At 46.7% G+C, this 21657-nt stretch overlaps 3 protein-coding genes across 3 annotated transcripts; all 3 read right to left on the minus strand.

Annotated features, from left to right (window-relative positions):
- Positions 1-126: 126 nt before the first annotated feature.
- LOC148122898 (carbonyl reductase [NADPH] 1-like) lies at positions 127-2724 on the minus strand. Its single transcript, XM_087899034.1, has 3 exons — positions 2326-2724; positions 1726-1833; positions 127-792 (listed from the first exon to the last, which is right to left on the minus strand). The coding sequence occupies exons 1-3, from the start codon at positions 2612-2614 to the stop codon at positions 356-358; spliced, it is 834 nt and encodes a 277-aa protein (XP_087755160.1). The 5' UTR covers positions 2615-2724; the 3' UTR covers positions 127-355.
- Positions 2725-6845: 4121 nt separating this feature from the next.
- On the minus strand, positions 6846-9473 carry LOC148122899 (carbonyl reductase [NADPH] 1-like). Its single transcript, XM_087899046.1, has 3 exons — positions 9062-9473; positions 8463-8570; positions 6846-7514 (listed from the first exon to the last, which is right to left on the minus strand). Exons 1-3 carry the CDS (start codon positions 9348-9350, stop codon positions 7078-7080), a joined length of 834 nt encoding a protein of 277 aa, XP_087755172.1. The 5' UTR covers positions 9351-9473; the 3' UTR covers positions 6846-7077.
- A 4088-nt stretch (positions 9474-13561) lies between these two features.
- On the minus strand, positions 13562-16180 carry LOC146895734 (carbonyl reductase [NADPH] 1). The gene is made up of 3 exons (XM_087899086.1): positions 15785-16180; positions 15156-15263; positions 13562-14226 (listed from the first exon to the last, which is right to left on the minus strand). Exons 1-3 carry the CDS (start codon positions 16071-16073, stop codon positions 13790-13792), a joined length of 834 nt encoding a protein of 277 aa, XP_087755212.1. The 5' UTR covers positions 16074-16180; the 3' UTR covers positions 13562-13789.
- Positions 16181-21657: the final 5477 nt, after the last annotated feature.

A 21657-nucleotide genomic window follows, 5' to 3' on the forward strand; every position in this document is an offset into this window, starting at 1 on the left:
ACCTCAGCTCCAGGGGAGCCTCTGCCCTCATCTGGTCCCCATGAACACTTTATGCATGTGGTACACGCCCATCCACCTAGACAAGATGCTCACACACATAAAGGAACCTAAAAATTATACAAATCATTATGCTTAAAGAACCAGCTACATACTTTTATTTTTCCAGAATTGACTTTTACTCATCCTGTACCATAGAGGGAATCATAAAACAATTCATAGAATTACAAAGGTCAATCAGTCAAGTAGTTAATGAGTGTTAAATCAGTATATTGTGTTAATATTATCAATGTTCCTTGGCCCTCACCAACAGGATACAAAGAGAGAGGGGCAATGTGGGAAGAGGCCAGAGCTGAGTTCACCATTGTTCAACCTTCTTTTCTTGCACAAACTGCCCGTGAGGACCCTCTGCATCTGGTGGCAAAAGGGCCAAGTACACGGGGGTCTCTGCTCCTTCTTCGGGACTCTTGGGGGCTTCTGGTCCTGCCATGTCTGTTCTCACCCACCCAGGGCAACAGGCATTGAGGAGGATCTTGTCCCCTCCCCTATCCTCACTGAGTTTCCGGGCGTGAATTCTCGACAGGACTGTCACCCCAATCTTGGTCACCCCGTAAGCAGTCTTAGGCCACCCTTCTTTCTCATGCACTTCTTTCTTTGTATCCTCCACAAACTTGTTCATGAGCCCCACCAGCTCCTCCTCTGTGATGGTGTCACTTCGAAACTTCTGCTGCAGCTCAGGGCTGCAGTTTTTCAGGGCCATGAGACTCATCATGCTTGATACGTTCACCACTCTGCCTAAAACACAGCACAGATTGCTATGTAAAGAGGTATACACACGGATGGCACTTTATCTTGGTGAGATTTTACTCCAGGAAACTTCCATGTGAGAAAGAATGTGCAGAACAGGACTGAGGTAGAATAAAAAACTGTATTCTTTCGTTCAAAGTTTGGGTGGGTAGAGAAGTCAGGTGACCATGGAAACAGCAGCCCTTAGAGGTTCTGGAAATGCAGAGGATCAGCCAGGGGAGAGGACATGAGTTCAGATGAGGTATACTTCCTCAGCTCAAAACCAGACCCTCACAGTCCTACAGGGGCACACTTGTCACTGCTGGTTCATGTATGATGAGGGGTGGTTCACACACTATGCAAATAACATAGGGTCTTAGCAGTTCTTGACAAAAAAGAAAGTAATAGTTTGTTTTGCAGAATATGAACAAGTTGATGGAGAGCTAAGATCAGCCTGTAGTAAAGACAGGTGAGATTATCAAGTGGTGTGAACCATGCTGAAGTTTTGGGCTCTGTCCTGAAGTATCTTTGGGAGGAGAAGACTTGTGTAGACAGGGCGTAGAAACCCTGGACAGGAGCACGCTCCAGAATGGAGGCTTCCTAGGTGGGCTTGCAGTTTCCCAGTCCAGACCTGCTGTGGAGCTGAGCTGAGGGAGGCACTGTGTGGGCTTGTGGAGCAGGGATTTGTGAGCAGCTGGGTGCGGTTGGTGTGCATCAGGGTTTAGAGAGGAATGGAATTCTAAAAGCCCCTAAATTGTGAGGATGTGGAACAAACAGGCCTTGGAAGCAGAATGGATGGTTAAAGAGGAATCGGACAAGCAAAGAGAGAATCAGGGGCCACAAAGAACTGAGATCCAAAGAGCAGAGACACATCCTCCAAGTTTCAGAGAGGCTGTGGCACAGAGGGAGAGCAGCGGCCTGGAAAGCACCCACCAGACTCACCTCCGGGTTTCATTAGAGGGAGCAGCTCAGTGCAGACATCTCGGGTACCAAAAAAGTTAGTTTTCATTGTCACTTCTGCTTGAATGTGGAAGGGGGTTGGGTCAGCATCTTCCAGGGGAGAAAGAGAATGGATTAACTGTGTGGGACCTGGCCCAGGGCCTCAGTGATCTACTTCCAACTTTAGTCTGGGCACTGCCCCACTGTCAATCAGAAAGGTTCCTTTGATTTGAAAGACTGCAGGACTGAATTGCTGAGTGCCCATGGGAGCCTGAGGATCAGGATCTTAATGTCACACCTCTTTCCTCTACTCTTTCGCTGCCTTCAATTTCTGGTTTATTTCACTGTCAGAAAAATTTTACTCAAGTATCCCCTATCCAACTACTCAACAAGTTGAAACATGATTAATTCGTTCTAGATAAAAACGAGGCCCAATGAGGCTCTGCTTTGCCCGCAGCCCCCCGTCTGTTCCTGATCTCCCAGGGGACCTGTTCTAGACCACCACGACAGACTGCCCCTGCCCTAGCAATGCTCCCCTGAGAGACAGAGCCCACCCTGGCACCGCTGGGAAGCCGCCTTCCCTCTCCACACCCCAGGGCTTACTCTTGAAGGCGATGCCTGCATTGTTGACCAGCACGTCCAGTCCCCCATACTCCTTGAGCAAAAAGTCTCTCAGGGCGCGGATGCTCTGCAGGTCGTCGATGTCCAGCTGGTGGAAGCGCGGGCTCAGGCCCTCCGCCTGCAGCTGCTGCACCGCGGCTTTGCCCCTTGCCTGGTCCCGGGCGGTGAGCACCACGTCCCCGGAGAACTTCCGACAGAGGTCACGCGTGATGGCTAAGCCGATGCCCTTGTTACCCCCGGTCACCAACGCCACGCGGCTGCAGGATGACATGGCCGGGTGAGTGTAGGGTGGCGGTCGAGTTGGAGAGCAGTGAACCTAGGGCAAGCTCTGTCGTTCGGAAGTAGTTGCACAGTGGAGAAATGCAGAGTTTTTCTAGGGGAGACCAGTTGGGGAGGTTCTCACTGGAGGCTCAACCCAGGCCCCGCCCCCAGGAGGGCGTGGTGTGGCCGGAGACTGGGTGGGTCTTGCTTGCTTTAGACTTTCTTAAACTGTACTTTTATCATGTTGGTGTGTAGTTATGGGGTGCTGACTGACGTTCGCAGTTAACAGGCTCCGTTTTATAAAAGTTTATACTGAAAGAAACTGCCGTGTCCTTTGCTAGCTCCAAGCATGCAGGGTATTGTAGGTCGTTAAAAACCAACCATAAAAAAACAGCAAGACCAGCTCATGGACCTTTTTCTTAGGGCAACTTGGAAGCCAGCAGCCAGGGAAAACCGCAGGGGAAGGTGAGGGGAGGGTGCTGCAGCTGTCCATGCTACTGACTCTTCGTCTGTGCTCGTATGAATTTGCACTGTATTCCCCAACTTGCACACCAGACCTCTGTACCTAATCATCCCGCTGTCGAGTGAAATATCGCGGTGCCCCTTAAGTCACAGGAAGTAGAGTTGTAGGATGAACTCTTCAAGAAGGGCGAGGGTTCAGAAGTCGTGTTGAATTTCCCACTGCGTACAAAGCAAAGCTGTTGGATAATCCTTGGGCAGAAGCGTTCCTTCCTAGCCGCACGGGCTTCTCTTTACACACTTCTAATGCCTGCCTTACCTGGAGGTGAGGACTGACGTGTACAGAGGCAAGGGACATCAGGGAAGGTTGCTCACCTACACTCAAAATAGCATACAATGGACCTCTTATTCCTCTTTGAGACGAGAGGATGCTCTGTGCTGAGAAAGTCTACAGTTGGTTCAGTAGAGGGACACGAATCCTCACTGCTCCTGACACCCAGGAACTAGGGATCCAAGGTCAAGTTCCATTTCCTTACTCTTCAGTAGGTTGCTCCCAGCCACAGTGGCCCTTGGAATAAAGTAAGACTTTTGAGTTGCACTGACCTCAGTATGCATGAGGGCGCTGGTATTGGGAATACAGTGAAATCCAGGAAACAGATGAGACCTTTCTATATAGAGTCATGTAAGTAAATTCCCATTTCAGGCCAGCCCTCCAGTCAGCTGTTTACCAAGCATTTGAGACACCCAGGCCCAGAAAACCCATGTTCTGCAGTCTCTACACAGACCTGGAACTGCTGGGCTCCAGCCCCAACCCAGGGAAAGAATCACAGCCTGAAAATGGGAAAGGATCTAAGAGAAGAGACACTTTGTCCCTGAACCTAGAGTTGGTAAAAAAAAAAAAAAAAAAAAAAAAAAAAAAAAAAAAAAAATCCTTGGACTCTGAAACTTGGCAGGACAATCTCTGAGGCTCTAGAGCTTGCAATACCACCCCACTAGGGGGCAACCCGTCACAGGCCCAGAGGCTTGGAATCCCCAAGCCTCCTGCTCTCTATAAACCCCTCTGTCAGCTGGTGGGGTCTCTCCCGCACTATTTCTGTTGCTGCTGCTGCTGCTGTTGCATTGTTTTGGCATTGGAGTTGGTCTCTTGGTGGTGATTCCGGTTCTGGACTTTGGGTCTAGCACGTTCATAATCAGAAAATGTCTGGCAAGTGTGCCATGACTCAGCAGGTGCGGGCAGGTGCCTGGAAAACCCAGTAACCTGGGTTTAGTCCTTGGAAGGCATGTAAAGTGGAGGTCAGAGCTGATTCCATGAAATTGTTGTGACACCTCTGCAGGTTTGCGCGGTGTTTGGTTTGCACACATGCAGGATCAGACATACACACACACATATACTTTAACACCACGTTCCCACTCTCCAAACCCACACATACATTGTACTGCACACACACCAGACACACATACACAGCATATACACACATACCACCCCACAGCACACACCACACATACAGTACATACCCTTTACAAACATGCCACACCATACACACAGAAACACACCACCACAAACACCATACCATATACAATACACCAACGCCACTTGTACAACATAGCATACACACATAACACACACCAAATGCACACAGCACACATACACACATATAACACACTCATCACACATATCACACACCATACCACACTCCATACCCACAGAGGACACATAAACCATATCACTCACAAACCACACCATACTACAGTTATAAACATATATCAAACACCGTCACAGACACCAATAATTCCTGTCACCATACACCACACCACACCTAATACACATGTCACAAACATACCATTCACACCATACACACATACCATACGACACACAAACCATACTCATCGCACACTCATGTTACACCACTACACCTATACCATCCACACACGCAGTACACACACCTTACACATGCCATACCACACAATCTATAAACAAATACACACCACACACACCACAACCATACCACACACGCAACATACACATGTATCATCCAAACTAAACACACACACACATACACACACACACACACACACACACGTAGAGAGAGGTGTTCATTCTATGAGGTCAGTTACTCTAGAGAAACTGGATACACCTCATTTTCACCAGCTAGAGATACCGAAAGATTCTGGTTATTTGTATCCAAATTATACAAATGACATCAATGTCTGGTAAAAACCATTTTTGATGTTTTATAGTTTAAATACTGGTGAGTCCTGATTTATAAGTATCTAAAATGTTCTATAGTACAATGAGTTGGGATTAAAAATTAATCAAATAATTATTAAGTAAGAAAAAAGTGAGTCAATAGCAGAGTAACTACATTAAAATTTCCATTTCTAACCATTTAAATGTAAGCAAATTCATCAAATACAAACAACTGTAAAATACGGAAACTACACAGTGGGTCTTGTAAATTTTAGACGTGGGTCTCATCTGTAATTTTCCCTTCATTGGGCCAAATCCTGTTCTTAATTTGGTAATCAATCACATGTAAATGTAGTGTCAGAATCAGGGGGTAAAAGATAATAATTCAGAGGCGGATCCTAGTGGCTAATTGCTTCCATATGATGCTTGCTTAATGGCTTCTCTTGTATTCCTCTCTCCTAATGATGCTGTCCTGCTCACTGCTCAAGCCTCATCCACAGCAGGTCCTAGGCCTGAGTCCTCGCCATGAGGGACCTCAGAACATTAAAGATGGAGCCCCTGCATGCAGAAAATGTGGTGCTTGGTCAACGGAGGAGCTGTGATGTAAAGTTCTGAAGAGAAGCTGTATCTCTGTGATCAGAACGCCAGGGAGGAGTCTTGTATGGACTGATTGGACGTTCAGTTCAATAGAGGGACTGGAATGGAGCAGGTTGAGAGGCTAATTACATCTTGGGCTGGTTTTAGCGTCTGGAACGGCCACTCTTTGTACCACTCTGAACACACATCTAAAGATGATGAGGATAATGAAGAGGAGGAGGAAGAGGGTCATGCTGCTGATACCTGTTAGAAGCTTTTAATTCAGCAGAACATCACTTACACTAATCCAAGAACTAGAAAGTCATTAAACAACATCTTGGGCTTATAAAATGGTTCTCTTTTCTCATTGTACCCATTTCTCTGGTCTACCTACCAATGTATTTTAAATTTCCTTCATATTTTACTTTGCTCAATAAAACTTTATAGAACAAAGGAAGGTATAAAACCTAGATGAAAGTGCTTTAATGTTGGAACATAGAATGTGGGACACCCAACTCTGCGTTCCCAGGCCGTGGTCTCTCAATGGCTCTAGCATAAATGCTCTCTTATTCTTTTGAGAGCTGAGATTGTTGTGAACCTCAGACACTGTCCTGGACTCAGGCTCCTCAGCTTGTCCGGCTGTCACCCAGGACACACCTGTGTGGCTGCTACAGCTGGCGGGGATCACAGAGCCCCCCGTATTCTGAGCTGACTCTTGAGATCTCCACTGACTGCAGCTGTGCTCTTCCTTCCATTGGCCTGACTTTGGTTTTGATTAAACCCCTGAGATGAAGCTGATTTTGCCTGGGCAGAAGCTGCCCAATGAGGACTGGAGAGAGGGCTCAGCTGTGAGGAGCACTTGCTGTTCTTGTAGAGACCTCAGTCATCTCTAACCTCAGCTCCAGGGGAGCCTCTGCCCTCATCTGGTCCCCATGAACACTTTATGCATGTGGTACACGCCCATCCACCTAGACAAGATGCTCACACACATAAAGGAACCTAAAAATTATACAAATCATTATGCTTAAAGAACCAGCTACATATTTTTATTTTTTTTCAGAATTTACTTTTTCTCATCTGTATCTTAGAGGGAATCATAAAACAATTCATAGAATTACAAAGGTCAATCAGTCAAGTAGTAAATGAGTGTTCAACCAGTATATTGTGTTAGTATATTATCAATGTCCCTTGGCCCTCACCAACAGGATTCAAAGAGGGAGAGGCGATGTGGGGAGAGGCGAGAGCTGAGTTCACCATTGTTTAACCTGTTTTTCATGAACAAACTGCCCGTGAGGACCCTCTGCATCTGGTGGCAAAAGGGCCAAGTACACGGGAGTCTCTGCTCCTTCTTCGGGACTCTTGGGGGCTTCTGGTCCAGTCAAGTCGGTTCTCACCCACCCAGGGCAACAGGCATTGAGGAGGATCTTGTCCCCTCCCCTATCCTCACTGAGTTTCCGGGCATGGATTCTCGACAGGACTGTCACCCCAATCTTGCTCACCCTGTAAGCAGTCTTAGGCCACCCTTCTTTCTCATGCACTCCTTTCTTTGTGTCCTCCACAAACTTGTTCATGAGCCCCACCAGCTCCTCCTCTGTGATGGTGTCACTTCGAAATTTCTGCTGCAGCTCCGGGCTGCTTTCTTTCAGGCCCATGAGACTCATCGTGCTCGATACGTTCACCACTCTGCCTAAAACACAGCACAGATTGCTATGTAAAGAGGTATACACACGGATGGCACTTTATCTTGGTGAGGTTTTACACCAGGAAACTTCCATGTGAGAGAGAATATGCAGAACAGGACTGAGCTAGAATAAAAAACTGTATTCTTTCGTTCAAGGTTTGGGTGGGTAGAGAAGCCAGGTGACCATGGAAATAGCAGCTCTTAGAGGTTCTGGAAATGCAGAGGATCAGCCAGGGGAGAGGACATGAGTTCAGATGAGGTATACTTCCTCAGCTCAAAACCAGACCCTCACAGTCCTACAGGGGCACACTTGTCACTGCTGGTACGTGATTTATGAAGAGGGGGGGGTTCAAACGCTATGCAAATAACATGGGGCCTTAGCAGTTCTTGATAAAAAAAAGTGTAATAGTTTGTTTTGCAGAATATGAACAAGTTGATGGAGAGCTAAGATCATCCTGTATTAAAGACAGGTGAGATTATCAAGTGGTGTGAACCATGCTGAAGTTTTGGGCTCTGTCCTGAAGTATCTTTGGAGGAGAAGACTTGTGTAGACAGGGCGTAGAAACCCTGGACAGGAGCACGCTCCAGAATGGAGGCCTCCTAGGTGGGCTTGCAGTTTTCCAGTCCAGACCTGCTGTGGAGCTGAGCTGAGGGAGGCACTGTGTGGGTACAGTCTGAGGTCTTGTGGGGCAGGGCATTGTGAGCAGCTGGGTGCGGTTGGTGTGCATCAGGTTTTAGAGAGGAATGGAATCCTAAAAGCCCCTAAAGTGTGAGTATGTGGAACAAACAGACTTGGAAGTAGAGTGCATGGTTAAAGAGGAGTCGGACATGCAAAGAGAGAATAAGGGGCCACAAAGAATTGAGACCCAAAGAGCAGAGACACATCCTCCAAGTTTCAGAGAGGCTGTGGCACAGAGGGAGAGCAGCGGCCTGGAAAGCACCCACCAGACTCACCTCCGGGTTTCATTAGAGGGAGCAGCTCAGTGCAGACATCTCGGGTACCAAAAAAGTTAGTTTTCAATGTCACTTCTGCTTGAATGTGGAAGGGGGTTGGGTCAGCATCTTCCAGGGGAGAAAGAGAATGGATTAACTGTGTGGGACCTGACCCAGAGCCTCAGTGATCTACTTCCAACTTTAGTCTGGGTACTGCCCCACTGTCAATCAGAAAGGTTCCTTTGATTTGAAAGACTGCAGGACTGAATTGCTGAGTGCCCATGGGAGCCTGAGGATCAGGATCTTAATGTCACACCTCTTCCTCTACTCTTTCGCTGCCTTCAATTTCTGGTTTATTTCACTGTCAGAAAAGTTTTACTCAAGTATCCCCTATCCAACTACTCAACAAGTTGAAACATGATTAATTCGTTCTAGATAAAAACGAGGCCCAATGAGGCTCTGCTTTGTCCGCAGCCCCCCGTCTGTTCCTGATCTCCCAGGGGACCTGTTCTAGACCACCACGACAGACTGCCCCTGCCCTAGCAATGCTCCCCTGAGAGGCAGAGCCCACCCTGGCACCGCTGGGAAGCCGCCTTCCCTCTCCACACCCCAGGGCTTACTCTTGAAGGCGATGCCTGCATTGTTGACCAGCACGTCCAGTCCCCCATACTCCTTGAGCAAAAAGTCTCTCAGGGCGCGGATGCTCTGCAGGTTGTCGATGTCCAGCTGGTGGAAGCGCGGGCTCAGGCCCTCCGCCTGCAGCTGCTGCACCGCGGCTTTGCCCCTTGCCTGGTCCCGGGCGGTGAGCACCACGTCCCCGGAGAACTTCCGACAGAGGTCACGCGTGATGGCTAAGCCGATGCCCTTGTTACCCCCAGTCACCAACGCCACGCGGTTGCAGGACGACATGGCCGGGTGGGTGTAGGGTGGCGGTCGGGTTGGAGAGCAGTGAACCTGAGGCAAGCTATGTAGCCTGGAAGTAGTTGCACAGTGGCGAAAAGCAGGGTTTTTCTAGGGGAGACCAGTTGGGGAGGTTCTCACTGGAGGCTCAACCCAGGCCCCGCCCCCAGGAGGGCGTGGTGTGGCCGGAGACTGGGTGGGTCTTGCTTGCTTTAGACTTTCTTAAACTGTACTTTTATCATGTTGGTGTGTAGTTATGGGGTGCTGACTGACGTTCGCAGTTAACAGGCTCCGTTTTATAAAAGTTTATACTGAAAGAAACTGCCGTGTCCTTTGCTAGCTCCGAGCATGTAGTGTATTGTAGGTCGTTAAAAACCAACCATAAAAAAACAGCAAGACCAGCTCATGGACCTTTTTCTTAGGGCAACTTGGAAGCCAGCAGCCAGGGAAAACCGCAGGGGAAGGTGAGGGGAGGGTGCTGCAGCTGTCCATGCTACTGACTCTTCGTCTGTGCTCGTATGAATTTGCACTGTATTCCCCAACTTGCACACCAGACCTCTGTACCTAGTCATCCTGCTGTCTAGTGAAATATCGCGGTGCCCCTTAAGTCACAGGAAGTAGAGTTGTAGGATGAACTCTTCGAGAAGGGCGAGGGTTCAGAAGTCGTGTTGAATTTCCCACTGCGTACAAAGCAAAGCTGTTGGATAATCCTTGGGCAGAAGCGTTCCTTCCTAGCCGCACGGGCTTCTCTTTACACACTTCTAATGCCTGCCTTACCTGGAGGTGAGGACTGACGTGTACAGAGGCAAGGGACATCAGGGAAGGTTGCTCACCTACACTCAAAATAGCATACAATGGACCTCTTATTCCTCTTTGAAGACGAGAGGATGCTCTGTGCTGAGAAAGTCTACAGTTGGTTCAGTAGAGGGACACGAATCCTCACTGCTCCTGACACCCAGGAACTAGGGATCCAAGGTCAAGTTCCATTTCCTTACTCTTCAGAAGGTTGCTCCCAGCCACAGTGGCCCTTGGAATAAAGTAAGACTTTTGAGTTGCACTGACCTCTGTATTCATGAGGGCGCTGGTATTGGGAATACAGTGAAATCCAGGAAACAGATGAGACCTTTCTATATAGAGTCATGTAAGTAAATTCCCATTTCAGGCCAGCCCTCCAGTCAGCTGTTTACCAAGCATTTGAGACACCCAGGCCCAGAAAACCCATGTTCTGCAGTCTCTACACAGACCTGGAACTGCTGGGCTCCAGCCCCAACCCAGGGAAAGAAACACAGCCTGAAAATGGGAAAGGATCTAAGAGAAGAGACGCTTTGTCCCTGAACCTAGAGTTGGAAAAAAAAAAAAAATCCTTGGACTCTGAAACTTGGCAGGATAATCTCTGAGGCTCTAGAGCTTGCAATACCACCCCACTAGGGGGCAACCCGTCACAGGCCCAGAGGCTTGGAATCCCTAAGACTCCTTCTCTTTATAATCCCCTCTGTCAGCTGGTGGGGGTCTCTCCTGCACTATTTCTGTTGCTGCTGTTGCATTGTTTTGGCATTGGAGTTGGTCTCTTGGTGGTGATTCCGGTTCTGGACTTTGGGTCTAGCACGTTCATAATCAGAAAATGTCTGGCAAGTGTGCCATGACTCAGCAGGTGCGGGCAGGTGCCTGGAAAACCTAGTAACCTGGGTTTAGTCCTTGGAAGGCATGTAAAGTGGAGGTCAGAGCTGATTCCATGAAATTGTTGTGACACCTCTGCAGGTTTGCGCGGTGTTTGGTTTGCACACATGCATGATCAGACATACACACACACATATACAGAACACATATACTTTAACACCACGTTCCGACTCTCCAAACCCACACATACATTGTACTGCACACACACCAGACACACATACACAGCATATACACACATACCACCCCACAGCACACACCACACATACAGTACATACCCTTTACAAACATGCCACACCATACACACAGAAACACACCACCACAAACACCATACCATATACAATACACCAACGCCACTTGTACAACATAGCATACACACATAACACACACCAAATGCACACAGCACACATACACACATATAACACACTCATCACACATATCACACACCATACCACACTCCATACCCACAGAGGACACATAAACCATATCACTCACAAACCACACCATACTACAGTTATAAACATATATCAAACACCGTCATAGACACCAATAATTCCTGTCACCATACACCACACCACACCTAATACACATGTCACAAACATACCATTCACACCATACACACATACCATATGACACACAAACCATACTCATCGCACACTCATGTTACACCACTACACCTATACCATCCACACACGCAGTACACACACCTTACACATGTCATACCACACAATCTATAAACAAATACACATCACACACACCACAACCATACCACACACGCAACATACACATGTATCATACCAAACTAAACACACACACACACACATACACACACACACACACACGTAGAGAGAGGTGTTCATTCTATGAGGTCAGTTACTCTAGAGAAACTGGATACACCTCATTTTCACCAGCTAGAGATACCGAAAGATTCTGGTTATTTGTATCTAAATTATACAAATGACATCAATGTCTGGTAAAAACCATTTTTGATGTTTTATAGTTTAAATACTGGTGAGTCCTGATTTATAAGTATCTAAAATGTTCTATAGTACAATGAGTTGGGATTAAAAATTAATCAAATAATTATTAAGTAAGAAAAAAGTGAGTCAATAGCAGAGTAACTACATTAAAATTTCCATTTCTAACCATTTAAATGTAAGCAAATTCATCAAATACAAACAACTGTAAAATACGGAAACTACACAGTGGGTCTTGTAAATTTTAGACGTGGGTCTCATCTGTAATTTTCCCTTCATTGGGCCAAATCCTGTTCTTAATTTGGTAATCAATCACATGTAAATGTAGTGTCAGAATCAGGGGGTAAAAGATAATAATTCAGAGGCGGATCCTAGTGGCTAATTGCTTCCATATGATGCTTGCTTAATGGCTTCTCTTGTATTCCTCTCTCCTAATGATGCTGTCCTGCTCACTGCTCAAGCCTCATCCACAGCAGGTCCTAGACCTGAGTTCACGCCATGAGGGACCTCAGAACATTAAAGATGGAGCCCCTGCATGCAGAAAATGTGGTGCTTGGTCAACGGAGGAGCTGTGATGTAAAGTTCTGAAGAGAAGCTGTATCTCTGTGATCAGAACGCCAGGGAGGAGTCTTGTATGGACTGATTGGACGTTCAGTTCAATAGAGGGACTGGAATGGAGCAGGTTGAGAGGCTAATTACATCCTGGGCTGGTTTTAGCGTCTGGAACGGTCACTCCTTGTACCACTCTGAACACACATCTAAAGATGATGAGGATAATGAAGAGGAGGAGGAAGAGGGTCATGCTGCTGATACCTGTTAGAAGCTTTTAATTCAGCAGAACATCACTTACACTAATCCAAGAACTAGAAAGTCATTAAACAACATCTTGGGCTTATAAAATGGTTCTCTTTTCTCATTGTACCCATTTCTCTGGTCTACCTACCAATGTATTTTAAATTTCCTTCATATTTTACTTTGCTCAATAAAACTTTATAGAACAAAGGAAGGTATAAAACCTAGATGAAAGTGCTTTAATGTTGGAACATAGAATGTGGGACACCTAACTCTGCGTTCCCAGGCCGTGGTCTCTCAGTGGCTCCAGCATAAATGCTCTCTTATTCTTTTGAGAGCTGAGATTGTTGTGAACCTCAGACACTGTCCTGGACTCAGGCTCCTCAGCTTGTCCGGCTGTCACCCAGGACACACCTGTGTGGCTGCTACAGCCGGTGGGGATCACAGAGCCCCCCGTATTCTGAACTGACTCTTGAGATCTCCACTGACTGCAGCTGTGCTCTTCCTTCCATTGGCCTGACTTGGTTTTGATTAAACCCTTGAGATGAAGCTGATTTTGCCTGGGCAGAAGCTGCCCAATGAGGACTGGAGAGAGGGCTCAGCTGAGAGGAGCCCTTGCTGCTCTTGTAGAGACCTCAGCCATCTTTAACCCCAGCTCCAGGGGAGCCTCTGCCCTCATCTGGTCCCCATGAACACTTTATGCACGTGGTACACGCCCATCCACCTAGACAAGATGCTCACACACATAAAGGAACTCCAAAATTATAGAAATCATGCTTAAGGAACCAGCTACATATTTTTATTTTTTTTCCAGAATTGACTTTTTCTCATCCTGTATCATAGAGGGAATCATAAAACAATTCATAGAATTACAAGGGTCAAACAGTCAAGTAGTAAATGAGTGTTCAACCAGTATATTGTGTTAGTATATTATCAATGTCCCTTGGCCCTCACTAACAGGATACAAAGAGGGAGAGGTGATGTGGGGAGAGGCGAGAGCTGAGTTCACCATTGTTCAACCTTCTTTTCCTGCACAAACTGCCCGTGAGGTCCCTCTGCATCTGGTGGCAAAAGGGCCAAGTACACGGGGGTCTCTGCTCCTTCTTCGGGACTCTTGGTGGCTTTTGGTCCTGCCATGTCTGTTCTCACCCACCCAGGGCAACAGGCATTGAGGAGGATCTTGTCCCCTTTCCTCTGCTCGCTGAGTTTCCGGGCGTGGATTCTCGACAGGACTGTCACCCCAATCTTGCTCACCCCATAAGCACTCTTAGGCCATCCTTCTTTCTCATGTACTTCTTTCTTTGTGTCCTCCACAAACTTGTTCATGAGCCCCACCAGCTCCTCCTCTGTGATGGTGTCACTTCGAAACTTCTGCTGCAGCTCAGGGCTGCAGTTTTTCAGGGCCATGAGACTCATCATGCTCGATACGTTCACCACTCTGCCTAAAACACAGTACAGATTGCTATGTAAAGAGGTATACACACGGATGGCACTTTATCTTGGTGAGGTTTTACACCAGAAACTTCCATGTGAGAGAGAATGTGCAAACAGGACTGAGGTAGAATAAGAAACTGTATTCTTTCGTTCAAGGTTTGGGTGGGTAGAGAAGTCAGGTGACCATGGAAACAGCAGCCCTTAGAGGTTCTGGAGATGCAGAGGAGCAACCGGAAGAGAGGACATGAGTTCAGATGAGGTATACTTCCTCATCTCTAAACCAGACCCTCACAGTCCTACAGGGGCACACTTGTCATTGCTGGTCCATGTATAGTGAGGGGTGGTTCACATGCTTTGCAAACAACATAGGGTTTTAGCAGTTCTTGATAAAAAATGTATAATAGTTTGTTTTGCAGAATATGAACAAGTTGATGGAGAGCTAAGATCAGCCTGTAGTAAAGACAGGTGAGATTATCAAGTGGTATGAACCATGCTAAAGGCTTAGGCTTGTCCCCTGAAGTATCTTTGGGAGGAGAAGACTTGTAGACAGGGTGTACAAACCCTGGACAGGAGCACGCTCAAGAAAGGAATCTTCCTAGGTGGGGTTGCAGTTTTCCCATCCAGACCTGCTGTGGAGCTGAGCTGAGGGAGGTACTGTGTGGGCTTGTGGGGCAGGGCATTGTGAGCTGCAGGATGCGGTTGGTGTGGACCAGGGTTAAGAGAGGAATGGAATTCTAAATGCCCTTAAAGTGTTAGGATGTGGAACAAACAGACCTTGGAAGCAGAGTGGATGGTTAAAGAGGAGTCGGACAAGCAAAAAGAGAATCAGGGGCCACAAAGAATTGAGACCCAAAGAGCAGAGACACATCCTCCAAGTTTCAGAGAGGCTGTGGCACAAAGGGAGAGCAGCGGCCTGGAAAGCACCCACCAGACTCACCTCGGGGTTTCATTAGAGGGAGCAGCTCAGTGCAGACATCTCGGGTACCAAAAAAGTTAGTTTTCAATGTCACTTCTGCTTGAATGTGGAAGGGGGTTGGGTCAGCATCTTCCAGGGGAGAAAGAGAATCGAGTTACTCCAGTGGGACGGTATAGACAGGACTGGGAGCCCTAGAAATCCACCTCCAAGTATTTAGTCAGGGTACTGCCCTACTGTCCATCTGAATATATTCTATCATTTTTGAAAGACAGCACCCAGGGGTGGGGGTTGGGCTGGGAAAGGGTTGTTTCTCAGATCTCAAAGTAACCCTCCTCCCTTACTCTTCTCTTTTTCTCCACTCAATTCCTTGTTAATTTTACTATCACGTAGGGGTTCTATTCAAGTATACCCATGTTCATCTACTCAACAGTTGGGTGAGGGAAATCTGGAAAAGATGGTAACGCGTTCTAGTTAGGTAAACACAGGGCTCTGCTTTGCCCGCAGTCCCCACCCTGTTCCTTATCTCCCAGGGTACCTGTTCTAGACCACCACGACAGACTGCCCCTGCCCTAGCAGTGCTCCCCTGAGAGGCAGAGCCCACCCTGACATCGCTGGGAAGCCGGCTCCCCTCTCCACACCCCAGGGCTTACTCTTGAAGGCGATGCCTGCATTGTTGACCAGCACGTCCAGTCCCCTGTACTCCTTGAGCAAAAAGTCTCTCAGGGCGCGGATGCTCTGCAGGTCGTCGATGTCCAGCTGGTGGAAGCGCGGGCTCAGGCCCTCCGCCTGCAGCTGCTGCACCGCGGCTTTGCCCCTTGCCTGATCCCGGGCGGTGAGCACCACGTCCCCTGAGAACTTCCGACAGAGGTCACGCGTGATGGCTAAGCCGATGCCCTTGTTACCCCCAGTCACCAGCGCCACGCGGCTGCAGGACGACATGACCGGGTTGGTAAAGAGTGGCGGTCGAGTTGGAGAACAGTGAACCTAGGGCAAGCTCTGTGGTCCGGAAGTAGTTGCACAATGGAGCAATGCAGTGTTTTTCTAGGGGAGACCAGCTGGGGAGGTTCTCACTGGAGGCTCAACCCAGGCCCCGCCCCCAGGAGGGCGTGGTGTGGCTGGAGACTGGGTGGGCCTTGTTTGCTTTAGGCTTCCTTAAACTGTACTTTTTTATCATGGTGGTGTGTAGTTAAGGGGTGCTGACTCACGTTCGCAGTAACAGGCTCAGTTTTATAAAAGTTTATAATGAAAGAATCTGCCGTGTCCTTTGCTAGTTCCGAGCATGCAGGGTATTGTAGGTCGTTAAAAACCAACCATAAAAACCGGCAATACCAGTTCATGGACCTTTTTCTTAGGGCTACTTGGAAGCCAGCAGCCAGGGAATCCGCAGGGGAAGGTGAGGGGAGGGTGTTGCAGCTGTCCATGCTACTGACTCTTCGTCTGTGCTCGTATGAATTTGCACTGTATTCCCCAACTTGCACACCAGACCTCTGTACCTAGTCATCCTGCTGTCTAGTGAAACAACGCACTGCCCCTTAAGTCACAGGAAGTAGAGTTGTAGGATGAACTCTTCGAGAAGGGCGAGGGTTCGGAAGTCGTGTTGAATTTCCCACTGCGTACAAAGCAAAGTTGCTGGATAATCCTTGGGCAGAAGCGTTCCTCCCTAACTGCTCGGGTTTCTCTTTACACACTTCTAATGCCTGCCTTACCTGGAGGTGAGGACTGATGTGTACAGAGACAAGGGACATCAGGGAAGGCTGCTCTTTTTCACTCTAAATAACACACGATGAACCTCTTATTCCCCTTTGAAGATGACAGGATGCTCTGTGCTGAGAAAGTCTACAGTTGGTTCAGTAGAGGGACACGAATCCTCACTGCTCCTGACACCCAGGAACTAGGGATCCAAGGTCAAGTTCTATTTTTTTTTTTTTTTACTTTTCGGTAGGTTGCTACCAGTCACAGTGGCCCTTGAAATAAAGTAAGACTTTTGAGTTGCACTGACCTCAGTATGCATGAGGGCGCTGGTATTGGGAATACAGTGAAGTCCAGGAAACAGATGAGACCTTTCCATGACAGACAATTCTGTTGTTTCCTATAGAGTCATGTAAGTAAATTCCCATTTCAGGCCAGCCCTCCAGTCAGCTGTTTACCAAGCATTTGAGACATCCAGTCCCAGAAAATCCCTGTTCTGCAGTCTCTACACAGACCTGGAACTGCTGGGCTCCAGCCCCAACCCAGGGAAAGAATCACAGCCTGAAAATGGGAAAGGATCTAAGAGAAGAGACACTTTGTCCCTGAACCTAGACATGGAGAAAAGTCTTTGGACTCTGAAACTTTTCTGGACAGTCTCTGAGGCTCTAGAGCTTGCAATACCACCCCACTAGGGGGCAGCCAGTCACAGGCTCAGAAGCTTGAATTCCGCAAACCTCCTCCTCTCTATAAACCCCTCTGTCAGCTGGTGGGGTCTCTCCTGCACTATTCCTGTTGTTGCTGCTGCTGTTGTTTTGTTTTGGCATTGGAGTTGATCTCCTGGTGGTGATTTGGTTTCCGGACTTTGGGTGTAACACGTTCACAATCAGAAAATGCCTGGCAGGTGTGCCATGACTCAGCAGGTGCGGGCAGGTGCCTGGAAAACCCACTAACCTGGGTTCAGTCCTTGGAAGGCATGTAAAGGTGGAGATCAGAGCTGATTCCATGAAGTTTTTGTGACACCTCTGCAGGTTTGCGTGGTGTTTGGTTTGCACACATGCAGGCACACACATACACATGCACACACACATACACAGAAACACACATACTTTAATACCACTCCCCCCCACACCCACACATACACTATACTTCACACACTCCAGACACACATGCACAGCATATACACATACCACCCCAAAGCACACCCACACAGAAATCACATATACACCATACCGTACACACATACACACTACACCATATACACTACACCCCACACCATGTGTACAAATTGTACACACAGAACACACACACATACCACACATACATACCACACACATATAACACATCACACATATCACATACCACACATACACTATACCACTCACAAACCACACCACACACCAATCATACACATTTACCGCACAGCATCACAGACACAAATAATTCCTGTCACCACCCACCACACCACAAGCAATACACACATCACACAGAAACATACCACACCAACACACCCAAACCACACACACACACAATACACATCTCACCACACATCATAGCACATACCATACCACACACACACACCCCATACACATCACACATACATGCCACAACACTATACCCATACTACACACATACATACCACACCACAGATACACCAAACCCATACCACACACACACCCTACATATGTACCATATACACACATAAACCATACACATTATACTCACATGCTACACTACTACACTCATACGACACACACACACTACACACACACCATACCATACAGACCACAGACACACTACACCCATACACCATACACATGTATTTACCACAACACACACACACAGGTATTTATTCTATGAGGTCGGTTACTCTAGAGAAACCAAATACACTTCATTTTCACCAGGTAGAGATACTGAAAGATTCTGGTTATTTGTATCCAAATTATATAAATGACATCAATGTCTGTTAACAACATTTTTGATGTTTTATACTTTAAATACCGATGCTCCCTCATTTAATTAGTATCTAAAATGTTCTATAGTACAATGAGCTGGGATTAACAATTAATTAAACAATTCTTAAGAAAAAAAGAGAGCCATTATCAGAGTAACTACATTGAAATTTCCATTTTAACCATTTAAAAATAAACAAATTCATCAAATACAAATAACTGTAATATATGGAAACTACACAGTGGATTTTGTAAATTTTAGACATTGGTTTCATTTGTAATTTTCACTTCACTTGGCAAAATTCTATTCTTGATTCTTTAAATTTGGTAATCTAGGTCACATGTAAATGTAATGACAGAATCGGAAGGTGTAAAAGATGGTGTAGGACAATCGTATATATTTTGTCAATTATATTTTAAATAAATGCTGATTGGCCGGTAGCTATAGGCTATCTATAGCTATAGGAAAACTAGACAGGAAGTAGAGGTGGGGCAATGAGTACAGCAGTATTCTGGGAAGAAGGAAGCTCTTTCTGCAGTCCTGCCTAAATCACTGAAGAAGCAGGATGTGACCTGCCCTGCTGAAAAGATACTGAGCCATGTGGCTAATATAGATAAGAATAATGGGTTAATATAAGCTACAACAGCTAGTAAGAAGCCCGAACGAATGGGCCAATTAGTTTATAATCTTATGGAGACCTCTGTTTGATTTTTTCGGGGGCTACTGGCTGCAGGAACCTGGTAGGACAGAAACCCCAAAAAGCAGGCCCTCATGCAAGAAACTGCTCTTGCCTGGACTGTTGCATAAACTGGACATAAAGAACCCGCATATAGAGGACTGCTGAACTTGCCTAAAGGTGAGATGGTCCTTTGGGGTTCTTGTTTCATGAAAGAGTCTGCGAGACATTCTGCAGGACACAAAAGAAAGTGACTGAACTGTCTTTGGAATTTTCTGCTTCATGAAAATGGCTGCTGGATGCTATGGGCCTGAATGCTGAATATGGATGCCCCAATGATACAAAAGAACTTTGGGTGACTGTCCAGGCAGCGAGATGTCTCTGTCATTTCTAGACTTTTGGAAGTTGCTTATAATGTACTTCCTGTTTGCTTAAGTAATATTATCTCCTTCTGGAGTCTTCAATGGAGTTGAAGAATTTATATAGTTTTCCTTAGATATGATAAAAAATAAAGTAGATATAAATATTGTAACTGTAATTCCTGCTTGATAACTGTTTTGTTATATGTAATTTTACTATGTTAAAGTTAAAGCCTTCCCTTTTGTTTAAACAGAAAAAGGAGAAATGGTGTAGGAAGTCCTTTTGCCTATGTGTTGCTTTCATTGGTTGAATAAAGAAACTGCCTTGGCCTTTTGAAACAGCAGCACTTAGGTAGGCAGAGTAGACAGAACTGAAGGCTGGTAAGAAGGGAGACAAGGAGCCGCCATGGAGCTGCCAGGTCAGACATGCTGTTCCTGGTAAGCCACGACCTCGTGGTGACATACAGATTGTTAGAAATGGTTTCAATAAAGATATGAGAGTTAGCCAATAAGAGGCTAGAACTAATGGGCCAGGCAGTGTTAAAATGAATACAGTTTCTGTGTGGATTATTTCGGGTGTAAGCTAGCCAGACTGCTGAGACCAAAAGGACTGCTCCTCCTGTTACAAAAAGATTATAATTCAGAGGCAGATAATAGTGGCTAATTATTTCCATATGATGCTTGCTTAATGGCTTCACCTGTATTCCTCTCTCCTAATGATGCTGTCCTGCCCACTGCTCAAGCCTCATCCACTGCAGGTCCTAGACCTGAGTTCTCGCCATGAGGGACCTCAGAACATTTAAGATGGAGCCCCTGCATGCAGAAAATGTGGTGCTTGGTCAACGGAGGAGCTGTGATGTAAAGTTCTGAAGAGAAGCTGTATCTGCAGTGATCAGAACGCCAGGGAGGAGTCTTGTATGGACTGATAGGCCTTTCAGTTCAATAGAGGGACTGGAATGGAGCAGGTTGAGAGGCTAATTACATCCTGGGCTGGTTTTAGCGTCTGGAACGGTCACTCCTTGTACCACTCTGAACAGACATCTAAAGATGATGATGATAATGAAGAGGAGGAGGAAGAGGGTCATGCTGCTGATACCTGTTAGAAGCTTTTAATTCAGCAGAACATCACTTACACTAATCCAAGAACTAGAAAGTCATTAAACAACATCTTGGGCTTATAAAATGGTTCTCTTTTCTCATTGTACCCATTTCTCTGGTCTACCTACCAATGTATTTTAAATTTCCTTCATATTTTACTTTGCTCAATAAAACTTTATAGAACAAAGGAAGGTATAAAACCTAGATGAAAGTGCTTTAATGTTGGAACATAGAATGTGGGACACCCAACTCTGCGTTCCCAGGCCGTGGTCTCTCAGTGGCTCCAGCATAAATGCTCTCTTGTTCTTTTGAGAGCTGAGATTGTTGTGAACCTCAGACACTGTCCTGGACTCAGGCTCCTCAGCTTGTCCGGCTGTCACTCAGGACACACCTGTGTGGCTGCTACAGCCGGTGGGGATCACAGAGCCCCCCGTATTCTGAGCTGACTCTTGAGATCTCCACTGACTGCAGCTGTGCTCTTCCTTCCATTGGCCTGACTTGGTTTTGATTAAACCCCTGAGATGAAGCTGATTTTGCCTGGGCAGAAGCTGCCCAATGAGGACTGGAGAGAGGGCTCAGCTGTGAGGAGCCCTTGCTGCTCTTGTAGAGACCTCAGTCATCTCTAACCTCAGTTCCAGGGGAGCCTCTGCCCTCATCTGGTCCCCATGAACACTTTATGCACGTGGTACACGCCCATCCACCTAGACAAGATGCTCACACACACAAAGGAATCTAAAAATTATACAAATCA

The sequence above is a fragment of the Myodes glareolus genome, chromosome 2 (assembly GCF_982192425.1).
Source record: "Myodes glareolus chromosome 2, mMyoGla1.1, whole genome shotgun sequence".
NCBI classification, from domain to species: Eukaryota; Metazoa; Chordata; class Mammalia; order Rodentia; family Cricetidae; genus Myodes; species Myodes glareolus.